General features: G+C 34.2%; 1 protein-coding gene across 13 annotated transcripts in view; it reads right to left on the bottom strand.

Annotated features, from left to right (window-relative positions):
• LOC138698194 (A-kinase anchor protein 9-like) overlaps positions 1-13,094 on the bottom strand; it is a 630,353-nt gene that overhangs the window by 53,104 nt on the left and 564,155 nt on the right. For all 13 annotated transcript variants that reach the window (XM_069823957.1, XM_069823962.1, XM_069823964.1 and 10 more), the window contains 5 exons: positions 12,817-13,023; positions 8,676-8,846; positions 6,709-6,951; positions 5,067-5,207; positions 4,726-4,881 (listed from right to left, as the gene is read on the bottom strand). In XM_069823957.1, coding sequence (XP_069680058.1) covers positions 4,726-4,881; positions 5,067-5,207; positions 6,709-6,951; positions 8,676-8,846; positions 12,817-13,023 — 918 coding nt within the window. The remainder of the gene's footprint in view (positions 1-4,725; positions 4,882-5,066; positions 5,208-6,708; positions 6,952-8,675; positions 8,847-12,816; positions 13,024-13,094) is intronic.

The raw sequence follows: 13,094 nt of genomic DNA, 5'->3' as shown, positions 1-13,094 counted from the left end.
CTTGACTCAACCTCATATGGTCCAGAAACACTAAATGAACTTCGGGTACACTCACAGGAGGAATGGAACTCTATTTCATTACAAGACATAGCCAGAATCATAAGAAGCATGCCACATCGCCTGCAAGAGGTTATCAGAACCTGAGGTGGCAATACATACTATTAGACATGAATGCAGCTCAATAAAATGTAAGAAATTTCAAGAAATCTTTTAAAAGCAAAGTGTAGTCGAAATGCAGAATGTGACAACAATGGGCATTTTCGTTGATAATTGTTGGTGTTATGAAGTCATGTTCATTTTTTTTTTGTCTAGTAAGATTATAATCTTATTAATCACCATTTACAACATATTGGTGACATATTAAATACATTTAAAAAGTAAAATTCAAGTGTCCCAAATTTTTTGTCTGCCAGTGTAAAGATTTATGCGGTCTTCCTATTTTTGAAGAACAGGCAGTAGGCTTAGTGGCATAAAGTGATATGAATAATTTTTTTTATACTTTCAGGAAACTGTACTTCACAACTGAACCAAACCTGGTTTTAAATAAAAATGTATAATATGTTCATAATCAACTGCAGGACTTCCGAAAATCAAATTTAAAATACCGTAGTAAATTGCTTTTTTTTTTTTTAAGTATAATTTAAAAGCGGCAACACTGCAGTCCTGTAATCTATTTTTTTTTTCTACAAATAATCACACAGTTTATTTATTGCCTCTTTTTTCCCCGCAGTAGTTCAAATAGTTCCATGCAGGTTATAACAGATAAATCACATCAATATAATCTCGCCCAAAAGAAATTAATTTTCTGTATTATATGAATAATATGAATGCAGAAATAATTAAATAATAAGAACGAACTTAAAACGTCAATTGATCTATAGATTTCTTATTTTATTTTAGTATGTTATTTTACGACGCTTTATCAACAGCTTAGGTTATTTAGCGTCTGAATGAGATGAAGATGATAATGCTGGTGAAATGAGTCCGGGGTCCAGCACCGAAAGTTACCCAGCATTTGCTTATATTGGGCCGAGAGAAAACCCCGGAAAAAACCTCAACCAGGTAACTTGCCCTGACTGGGAATCGAACCCGGGCCACCTGGTTTCATGGCTAGACGCGCTAACCGTTACTCCACAGGTGTGGACTTGATCTATGGAATTTAGTATAATTATTATTATAATAATAACATAACAATTTACGAGGAATTCTACTATATATTGTGTGAGTTTTTAAAAATCATTAAATAAAACCGGTTTTCCTTAATGAATATGATGTTTATAGATTGTACTGGCATTAAATTCTTGTTTGTGTTATGAGAGTTTAGCAATATATTGCATGGGCAGTAACAATTTATATAAATCCCCTTTCTTTTTTAACGAAAAGATCACTGATGACTACACTGACAAAAAATGCTTGGTTGTCTAATCAGTGATACAATATATTGTGTAGGGTATAAAAAATTAAATAAAACCTGCTTCATTTTTTAATAATTAAAGACAATGATCAATGACTGCATTGACATAAAATTCTTGGTTGTTAGGAAGTAATCCAATATACTGTGTATGTCATAAAAATAATAAAACCTGCCTTTCCCAATTCCATTATTATCTTGAACCTACCAACTAGCATTATTTCAACTTATTTATTCATTCATCACTAGATAAATGAAACGAAAAAACGTTTTGCATGTAGTTTCCACTTTTTGGTTTAGTAAGGCTGCTCCCTGATGGGTCAGTAGAGCATTGGTATGACATCAACTCGGTAAGTGCTCTGCATACCGAGTCAATGTTGCAGCCATATATTTGAATTTGCAGCCTCACATGGGTCAGCATGGTGCAGTATTGATACAACATGTTTTCAGCATGAGCCTTGCTGCACATTTCTCACTCAGCAAGCAGCTTTTACCAAGTGAAGTTGTGAATATTTCTATTTGTAATAAAGAATATTTTACCATTACATCAGTGGAAATACAGTTCTTGAGGTAGAGAAATATCCATGCGGAATATTCACGAAAAGACATAACAGAAAAGGCGTGGAGAAAGGTTGCTAAAAAAAACAGGAATCTCAGTTAACATTTTTTTACTAATAAAATAAAATATTAATGAATCAATCATCTAGTGTCAATTCTCGTGCTGCTACAAACAATCTACTGTACAGTGGATATTCCTTTCAATGTATGGATGTACCCAGTATCTTTTCTTCTTCCTTCGTAACCTTAAATACACATAGAACGCAATATCTTCTTCATCACTAGACGACATGGCCTTTAGAAGATTCTATAACTACTGAGAATTTAGAAAATGTGCAATTGAGTGATGCAGAGAAAAACACATGTATGCTGCAGACATGCTGTACCATGAGGGAGTCCAGTGCAGCACAACATCGTTCAAACAAATGTTGCACTGCTGCTGTAACGCTGCTGTGCCAACCCATCAGGGAGGGCCCTAAATTCAGTAATTTAAATAAAGAATGAAATAACTACTTTTTTTAAAATTAAAAAGCAATATATGATACTTCTGACTCAAAAATCAAACAGAGCATATTAAAATACATTTACGACATACAAATTCAATATGTCGCCAGAAACAATGGCAGCATCCAATTAGACATAAAAATGTAATTATCTCAGAACTAACTAGATTGCAATAACCGCCTCTGTGCATGGCAGGGCAATATAAGTAGTAACATGAGTTGCTTCCAGAAAGTCAAAAGGATAGCAATGGGAAAGGAAGCTTTTAAGAGAAAAAGAAGCATCTTTACAGCTCTCTGAAATAGATCTAAGGAGATCAGTAAAATGCTTTGTGGTAGTGTATGGGGCAGAAATGTAAGCATTACGACGAAGTAAAGAGAATACTAAAAACATTTGAAATGTGGATATGGAGAAGAATGGAGTGTGTGATATGGATAGACAAAATAGGTAATGAAGCTGTGTTAGGAAGAGTGGGTGAAGAAAGAATAATACTGATAAGGAAGACAAAAAGAAATTGGCTGGAACATTGGCTAAGAAGAAACTGTCTACTAAAGGATGCACTGGAAGGAATGGTGAATGGAAGAAAAGTTCGGAGCGAAAGATCAGATGATAGATGGCATTAAGATATGTGGATTGTGCGTAGAGACTAAGAGAAAGGCAGTAAATAGGGAAGATTGGAGAATGCAGGGTTTGCAGTGAAAGACCTGCTCTTGAGCAGTAAGCTATGAATGAATGAATCCCAACTCTTCGCATCCCATAATAATTGATTACTCTCATAAAGCTTAATTACATGATATATGTAACTTTGTTGTTGCCCATGATGCGTGCGAGGCAACAACACACCCATCCACATAAAATGCTCAGCATTACAAGTTTACTGACAAGCACATGGCTTGTGGTACAAGATGGGCAGGGCATGTAGCATGTATGGGCGAATCCAGAAAAGCATATAGAGTGTTAGTTGGGAGGCCGAGGGAAAAAGACCTTTGGGAAGGTCGAGACATAGATGGGAAGATAATATTAAAAAGGATTTGAGGGAGGTGGGATATGATGGTAGAGACTGGATTAATCTTGCTCAGGAACAGGGACCAATGGTGGGCTTATGTGAGGACGGCAATGAACCTCCAGGTTCCTTAAAAGCCAATAAGTAATAATAATAATAATAATAATAATAATAATAATAATAATAATAATAATAATAATAATAACAATAACGATGTCTTGCTTATTTACCACATCTCATCTTTATGTTGGGGAGGTGTTTTCTAAAAGGTTCAATAATTTGTGAAAAAGTATATTTTTCTCCTGGACCTCTTGCACATTATGTTAGTAGTTAGTAGATTAGTGTATGATCTAATACCGTATTAAAATGTATTTTGTCTGACAATATAATATTCATTGCTCTGATTAAACAGTTTACGAATCACGAGATCTAACCTAAAAATGTATTTTGTTTGATCACGTGATATGATTAGTATGAATTCCGAAAAAGAATGCCACTTTGAAATGTATGTTTTAGAATATTTACTAATTATTGTAATAAAGTCTAAACACGAAAGAAATTAATTAAAATGTGAAATGGTATTTCTATTGATTACTAAGGGATGTATCACCACGAAATATGTTATATTTATTTACACTTAGCCTACCTGACTCTAATCTTGAAATTGTAACCACAACACAAAGCAACACATACAATAACTATTATGTATTAATATTAATACTGATATTAATTAATTATTAGTATGTTCAAATTTCACTAGCTTCCAGTAATGGGCTCAGAAATCTAGAACAATTTGAATTTTCAGAATTTAAACTACTGACAACTTGTGTCACTGCTACTAACATAAGAGTTATAAAATCACTACCAGTTGTAGGATTTCTCAGTACCGGTACTGAAATTCGAAACGAAGTTGGCAAAAAAAAAATTCAACCTGCAAACTAGAAAATCACCATAATCCACTAGCTTATGTAGTAATGGGGGAAAAATGGTTAGGTTTCACCCTTAGGGTATTAAGTAAGCTGACTCGGACTATACCTTAGGGCAAGCAGGTACAGACAGAGCAAGATGTACATTGTGAGGCATGTGAAGTACGCCACTTCGCACTGTCTGTTTGTGGCATATAATCAAACTTTATCTCATGAGAATGCCATTAAAAACGAAGTTTATCTCATATTCATTTATATTAACACTAAATAATTTTCTTATTGCAAAGCCTTCTTGTCTGTTATCAGAAAATATAAAAGCAATCCACCTTATCATCCACATCACCGGGATCGCCTATTCTGTGACAGTGAATTACATCAGCCTCAGCTTGAGCCAATGCTAGTTTCAGTGCAGCTTTCTCTTGTGCCCATATGGCTCGCTCAGCAGCAAAAGCTAGCTGTGCAGAATCTGTTTCATCTATTGTCTGAAAACAGTCAAAATAATAGTGTAATAAGTAAATTTTAAAGACAATTATATTCTTAATTAGTACAAATAGCAAGACTGATCACTGATTTACGTGTAACACAAGATATTAAAATATAAAATGAGAAAGTTATTTGAGTTATTTCTTCTGTACTACAGAAGGTAATTTCTAAATATGAAAGTTACCTGTTGCTTGGATAGAGACTGCATTTGTTCTAGTTCACGTATTCGAGCATGTAGATGTTGACGCTCCTCTGTTAGTCGAGAGAGGGTAAGAGCCACTTCTGCATTTTCAGTCATGTGCTGCTCCAACATTATATTTACATTCTGAAGCAAGACATCACAATGTTTTTCTAAATTGCTTCTGAATAGCATTTAATAAATTATACTACTAGATCATGTTAAAACATGCTTTAATTGATGTATTATATTTTCTTATATAATTTATTGATACTGTTGAAAACATGTGCTGGCTTCTGGAATTCTGCTCGAAATCGTCGAAGCACAGACATAACAAACGAGGTTCTTGTGTATTCCAACACAAAATGACTGCTCACATTTACTGAACGCCATATTTGCTATTACTGTCTCCTAGCAGTAAATCATGGCAACTATGTGCAAGGGCTTTTCCTTATAAAACTTGAAGAGTTTCTCTCCTTATTGGCATAACAATTGCCATAATCCATTGCCTAAATACTTTATTTGTGATGAATTTTTAAAATGTTACACGAACTTACGAATAACCTTGTATTAATGATTAGCACTGAAATATCTAATATTCTCATAACCATTCTTGAAATCACTGGGCAGAAATCTATACAAACATAATGATATGAATTTGCGTTGGATACTTTCTAATTCAGCCAAATGATCTGTTAACAGAATTCCAGATTACAAATGTATATTACAATTTTGAGGATAACGACGTTCAGAATAATGATGATGATAAATTCTTAACTCAGAATAATGTTGTTCTTTTCTAATGACAGGCATTTGACAGTAAAGTCATTTGATTCCTTACACTCTAATATTTTTCAAAGATATTGTCCTGGTCAGCCATTGAAGCACAGATTTTGAGATGTTCCGAATCCATTTCTTTGTTTGAGTTGCACTATGGGCAGTTAGGGGATGCTCAGAGTAATGTAAATGTAAGTAAATACAAATAATTGATTAAATGGCGATCTTACTCGTGTTAATTATGTAAGCATGTGCGGCTTACAGCTATTTCGGTGCTATTCGACACCATCCTCAGAGCCTACTAGATCTCGGCGCTATCTCAACTTCGCTGCCTGTTGTGTGGGTACATTCATATGATGAAGAGTTGTGTCAAATAGTGTGTGTGTTCTGAAATTGATCTGTGTGTTGAGAATTTGATTGAGGTGTGTTTTAGTGTGTCTGTAGTGTTAAAAGTAGTGTACGAAAAGTTCCCATGGATTAAGTAAATACATACCGTATTACTCAAATATCTTTTCAACATTTTTAATTACCATACTCTATCCAAAGTGTCATGTAATTTGAAAAGCACAAAGACCACTAAATTAACTGAAATATTTGTTTATCTATGTAGAAAATAATTTTTGGTCCTACAGAATTATCTGATGGTTACCATTTCTTAATAATGGAGAAAAATTCGCTCCGGTGCCAAGGATCGAACCCGGGTCTCCCAGTTCTACACACTGGGCACTCTAACCATTGAGCTATGCCGAAGTTCTCCTTTGGTTCGTTTGTTATAATAATTCATTACTTGGCAATTAAAAATGTTACCTATAAACATTCATAAAACATATTGTTCATTACATATTTTTTAACTTGTAAGGCATTTCCTTACCTTTAGTTTTTCCAACACTGGGGACGATTCTTTAGATGAGGAAGCCAACAATTGTTCTCTCATTCTGCTATCTTCTAAGTTCTGTTTCAATTCCTCCACTTCCTGTTTGAGTTCAGCTGTATTATGGTTCAATCCTGCAGCAATTATCATATTCTCACCTTCATTTTCTCTGTATTCCTGCAGCTGTTGGTTCAGGTTAGTTATTTCTTGTTCCAGAGCCACAATTTTCTGCTCCAAGTCAAACTGAAATTTTGTTCATAGAAAATCTACTAATATTTTCATGTATAAACATAGTTTAATTATAAAATAATTTTCAGGCCAAGCTACCCATCTACAGTAATATTCACCTATTCCTTGCAGTCAGCATACTTTTTCCTTAAAATAATGGTGCACAAGAAGAGAAAATATACGCAAATAAAATTAATTTCTGTAAACTTAATTTCCTAATTAACAAGTTTAATAAACCAACTAACATAACGTATCACTGGTTGGTGTACTGTGGAAATGAGTTTCAAATGAAACAGTTACAGCATTATATTAAAAACCTCATACACATACTTGCACAGATACATAAGGAATATCTGAAAAGTCACTGTGCACTCCACTGTGAACTTACTATTGATGTCGAAAGTTTTGTCCAAGAGCATCAATATGTGCCTGGACCAATTTTATTTTATTTTCAAACTATCACCAGTCCTATTGTGAAATAGTCTCTATATGTTCGGTTATTTGAAATTGGCAGGTCATCAAGTGTGCATAGGCAAACTCGACACACTGTACATTTTGTTGCTTCATGCACATGAAAGTTAAGTCAAGTCTAGGGAGCATGGAGGCTATAGATTTTTAGAGATGAAGTGTTGTCCAAAAATGTCAGTCAAAAGTCGTACAGATCTGTCAGCTGTGTATGCAGTGGCATTATCTTGTTGGACCATTAGTACTCGATTTCATCTTCAAGTTGGCCAATGAAACTGTACAGTATGTCAGAGCAATAACATTCGTTAGTGATTATTTCGTTAAAGAAAATAGGACCAACAATACAATATCTGGAAATGCCAACCCAAACTCTACATTTTTGATCATGTAGTGGTGTAGCATGTAAACTGTGAGAATTACCTGTTGACCATAATTGTGTGTTCTGTCAATTTATGTAGCTGGAAAGGTGAAACCAGGCCTCATCCAAGTAAAAAGTATCACACTACAATTAACATTTCTCTGTTGAATGAAATTCTGAAACCATTTGCAGTAGCTTAATTGCCTTCTTTAGTAAGGTTGTTTCAGCTCTTGTACTGCCATATCTTTATTCGGGAAGAGTTCTAATTCTTTTCAAATGGCTTTATGTGTTTTTGCAAGACTGATATCTGTCTCTTGTACTCTTACATAATGATTTTGATGTGTTTTTCATCACAGTCAGAAATATATAGCAGCTTGTCCTGAGTCAACTTACGTGGTCGGTCTCCCATTCTGGCATCTTTCATTGAGCCTGTTTCATAAAATTTACCAATAAGTATATGAACTACATTACGATATAGAACTGATGTTTCTGAAAATTTCCACATACATTTCGCCTTTCCAAAACACATACTTGATAAAAATGCGTTCTTAAACCATAGTGTCTACTTGACAAATTGCAGCAACTGCGACACTGTACCCAGCTGATAAAGTTGACAATAATCAATATAATTTTATTCAGGAATCAACTTGACCATGATTTTGGAATTGCAGTATTGCAGTAACTCTGGGGGGGGGGGAGGAGGAGGGAGAGAACTTTGGCTGGATCACTCATGTGCACCACAACTTCCTGAATGCTTTGTATCTGAGAATAATATATCTTGCCTAGTTCCTTTCAAAAATTAAAAGATAAACTAAATAATAATAATAATAATAATAATAATAATAATAATAATAAATTTTCCTATTTGCTCATTAAACACAGCAACAAATCAGAATACGAGAACATATATGCTAACCTGTACTGCCTGGGCTTTCTGAAGTGAGAGCCTGTTCTTATCCATTTCTTCTTGTTCAATAATTCTCTTTCTTTGCCTCCGGAACTCTGCCTCTTGCAGCATTCGAATTCTCCTTTCCAAGGCTTCAACTTCTACATTCCTGAGACTGAGTTGTTCTCGAACATGGGTCAACTGAAGTACAACCACAAGTTAACTTATATTAGCCTAATTTACAAAATTTATTTAAAAACTTTCTTAGTTAAATAATATAAATTCATAAGCCATGACTTCTACGTCATAAAAACAGTATGGAATGCCTGTGATCACTCTGCATCAAGCACCAATCTGTTGTGTTCTGAATAAAAGAAAAGGTTCTTACGTACCTAAATGTACATCTACACTCATGTATTTTGTAAGCATGTGTTCTCATACTATGCTACCACTACTACTACATGGAAAGTGTTTACGTGATTTTGTTCATTTTCAGTTTTGATGTAAAATAGAAATAACATTTTTGCTTTCATTTTATGGTTGCTAAGTTTCTCCATGGGAAGATTTTCAGATCTCATTTCTTCACCAGATGACAAAGACTCTTGTAGTGATACTGAAGTAATAAATAATCGTCTTTAATTAAATATTTATGCATAACATAGCAAGACACATTATATAAATAAGGGGATAAACGAAACATTTAAGCATAAGTTCTACAAAAAATGAATTATTCTTATGCAGCACTTCACAGAAAGGGTAGGGAATAGTTCAGGACACAGAAGCTACCCTCCATGCTGCAAAGAATGCAGATCCACAGTCAATGTTTTAATACAATTCTCCTCACACTGCCATATAGAAACACCCACCTCTTTGATCTGTACTAAATGCAGAGCATCTCGTTCTTTTTCTCACAGAAAGCAACAATTTCTTTACATAGTAGAATGTCGTTATAACGAACGCCAGTTTAACGAAATATTCAGTATTACGAAATTATTTCCTGTTCCCTGTCTTTTTCCCATATATTTCAATGTTAAAATATTTCAATTTAACAATTTCGTTTTTACGAAAAACAATCAGTATAACGAAATAAAATTTCGCTCCCTGGCCAAACAAATCTACTTTTTTAACGAAAAATATTTTAAATATAGAGTACAATTCATTAGCAAGTAGGCAAATATTTTATCCATGTTGAATCTTTCGTACACTACTTTAACACTTGAATATAAATAATTGATTAAATGGCGATCTTACTAGTGTTAATTATGTAATCATGTGCGGCTTACAGCTGTTTCGGTGCTACTTGACACCATCCTCAGAGCCTTCTGTGTCTCGGCGTCATCTCAACTTCGCTGCCTGTTGTATGGGTGTGTTCATGTGATGAAGAGTTGAGTCAAATAGTGTGTGTGTTCTGAAATTGATCTGTGTGTTGAGAATTTGATTAGAGTGTGTTTTAGTGTGTCTGTATACTTCATATTGTTCTAGTGTGTTGAGTTTTTGGTTTTTGGGTTGTATGTGTAGGATTTCCATGTCTGTATTTATGTTATTGTATGTGTGGTTGGCATTAGTTATGTGTTCGGCATATGTAGATGTATTGTGTCCTCTGGTTATTGCTTTAATGTGTTCTTTGTATCGAGTTTGGAATGATCTGCCTGTCTGTCCAATGTAGAAACTGTCGCAACTATTGCATTTGAGTTTGTATATGCCTGTGTGGTTGTATTTATTTGTTTGTGTTGTTTGTGTGTTGAGATGTCTTTGTAGTGTGTTTTCTGTTCTGTTTGCTATGTTGTACTTCCGAACACATAACTAATGCCAACCACACATACAATAACATAAATACAGACATGGGAATCCTACACATACAACCCGAAAACCAAAACTCAACACACTAGAACAATATGAAATATACAGACACACTAAAACACACCCTAATCAAATTCTCAATACACAGATCAATTTCAGAACACACACACTATTTGACTCAACTCTTCATCATATGAACACACCCACACAACAGGCAGCGAAGTTGAGATGACGCCAAGACACAGAAGGCTCTGAGGATCGTGTCAAGTAGCACCGAAACAGCTGTAAGCCACACATGCTTACATAATTAACACGAATAAGATCGCCATTTAATCAAATATTTTATATTATAATAATATTGCAACAGCATAGTAGCCACATGGTCATTAATCCTAAGTACCAAATGTAGTTTGTATTAGTAGTTTTTTCAAGCAGTTTCCTTCTTCTTCCCAATTAGTTTTCTTCTACCAATCACAGCTCACTAATCTCGCAATGTGGTGCCTCCAAATCACAGCTCTCTAATCTCACAACATGGTTTCCCAAACATGGCACCTCTTGTATTATTAAGTACTTCATAAAACTTGAATTTTGTATTTTTCGTATCTCTTTCTATAAACTATTTCTTTTCTAATGCTCGTTTTTGCTTCATTTTCGAGATGAAAATTGTTTTATATGAAACATTTCATAGTGTTTTGAGAAAGCCGTTGATTGAATTCCCAATATGCCCTTTCAATTTAAGAGAGCAGTGTATAATGATAATAAATGATAGGAAAAATTTTTGTTTTATCCTATAATGTGCAGAAATTTGATCCGAACAAATGTAACTTACCATTGTACAAAGGAATGTTACATTTGTTGGGATCAAATTTTTGCAAATTTGAAGGTCAAAACTAAAATTCTTTCAACCATCTATTATCATAATACACTGCTCTCTTAAATTCACTAAGCATATTGCGAATTATTATGACGAAGTGAAGAGAAGCGACTAGAAGCATTTCAAATGTGGATATGGAGAAGAATGGAGCATGTGAAATGGACAGAATACGAGTGGGCAAAGAAAGAATGATGCTGAAACTGATCAGAAAGAGAAAAAGGAATTGGTTGGGTCACTGGCTGAGAAGAAACTGCCCAATGAAGGATGCAATGGAAGAAATGGTGAACAGTTCGGGGCAGAAGAAATGTCAGATGATGGATAACATTGAGATATATGGAACATATGCGGAAACTAATAGACTGCCTTAGAAAATAGGAAAGATTGGAGAATGCTGCCCTTGGACAGAACACGTATGTATGTATGTATGTATGTATGTATGTATTGGGAATTAAATCAAAGGCTTTCCCAAAACACACTATTAAGTGTTTCATGAAAAACAATTGTTATCTCCAGAAAGAAGCAAAAACGAGCAAAATTGTATTAAACTTCTTTTTTTAATAAATACCTCAAAGAATAACACCCTGAAATTAATGACATTACTTACAGTTCACTCTGTATAATTACGAATCACCCTATAAACACACATACATATAAATACTCATAATATATACACATACATGATATATCGCGCATGTAATAGTATATTATGATGCAAGGTTGGGAAGTGCTTTTTACAAAATTGAGGAAAGATTTGGGGGGGGGGGGGGGGGAAGCAGAGCAATTTTTTCAATTTCCGAGATTTTGTAATGCACTACATAAACGTCTATTGTACAATATTTTTTTTGCACGACAGTATATTTTGAAAATAATATTTTTTAAAATCTTAATATACAGTACCAGTACCTACGTACGTTAGACTATGAATAGTTAACTGATTCTCAGCAAGAGAGTAGTTTTAATTACAACCCTAAAGTAGTTAATATTTAAACATACTTATCTGGGTTGACAACTATGAATTCAGTACAATCAACTTCCAATAGTGATAACGATGAAAAAACACACTTTCGTGCAAAAAGTAATTTGTAACTACAGAACCCAAACTTTATAAAATAACTCACTTGATCAACAGGCTATGGTCATTTTGTTTATAGGCTCATGTTGTCCCTGTTTTACATTCTTTGAGGCTTACACGCAAAAAGTCTACACATTCAAAATCAGCTCTAAAATGAATACAATTGGAAGGTCAACTGTCTCTACCTAAATCAAAATAAGCAACTTCTCCTTCAGGTCAAAAGTACGAAAAAGACATTTTCTGATCATTGGTAAAGTATACAGATGTGCAGCAGTCTTTAAGCATTAAAATTTATAAGAACACACTATATAGAAAATTCTAATATGAAGTATGGGAAATTAAACATTGCAGATAAATTTTGTTACAAGTATAACAAACGTCTTAACAATGTGATTAATTTTTATTTATTTATTTTTTTAAGTTACCTGCGAGTTGAGACTGTCCCTCTGACCTTCAAGGCCAACAAATTCTCTCTTCAAGTCTTGAATTATCTCCTTTTCTATTTCTAGCCTCTGTATACCAAGTTGTCTTTCTTTCTCCACAGCAGCCTCTAGTTCTTCTGCCCGTCGCCGTTCCCTTTGTAAATCCAGTTGTAACTTCGCTAATTTCTCATGTTCCAAATCCAGTTTAGCCTGAAGACAATAAATAAATACATACAAAAAAGTAGTTAACAAGTTTGCCATTCAAGCCAAAGTTCACACAT

This window comes from Periplaneta americana, chromosome 4 (assembly GCF_040183065.1).
Source record: "Periplaneta americana isolate PAMFEO1 chromosome 4, P.americana_PAMFEO1_priV1, whole genome shotgun sequence".
Classification (NCBI taxonomy): Eukaryota; Metazoa; Arthropoda; class Insecta; order Blattodea; family Blattidae; genus Periplaneta; species Periplaneta americana.
This window is presented reverse-complemented; position numbering and strand designations above follow the sequence as displayed.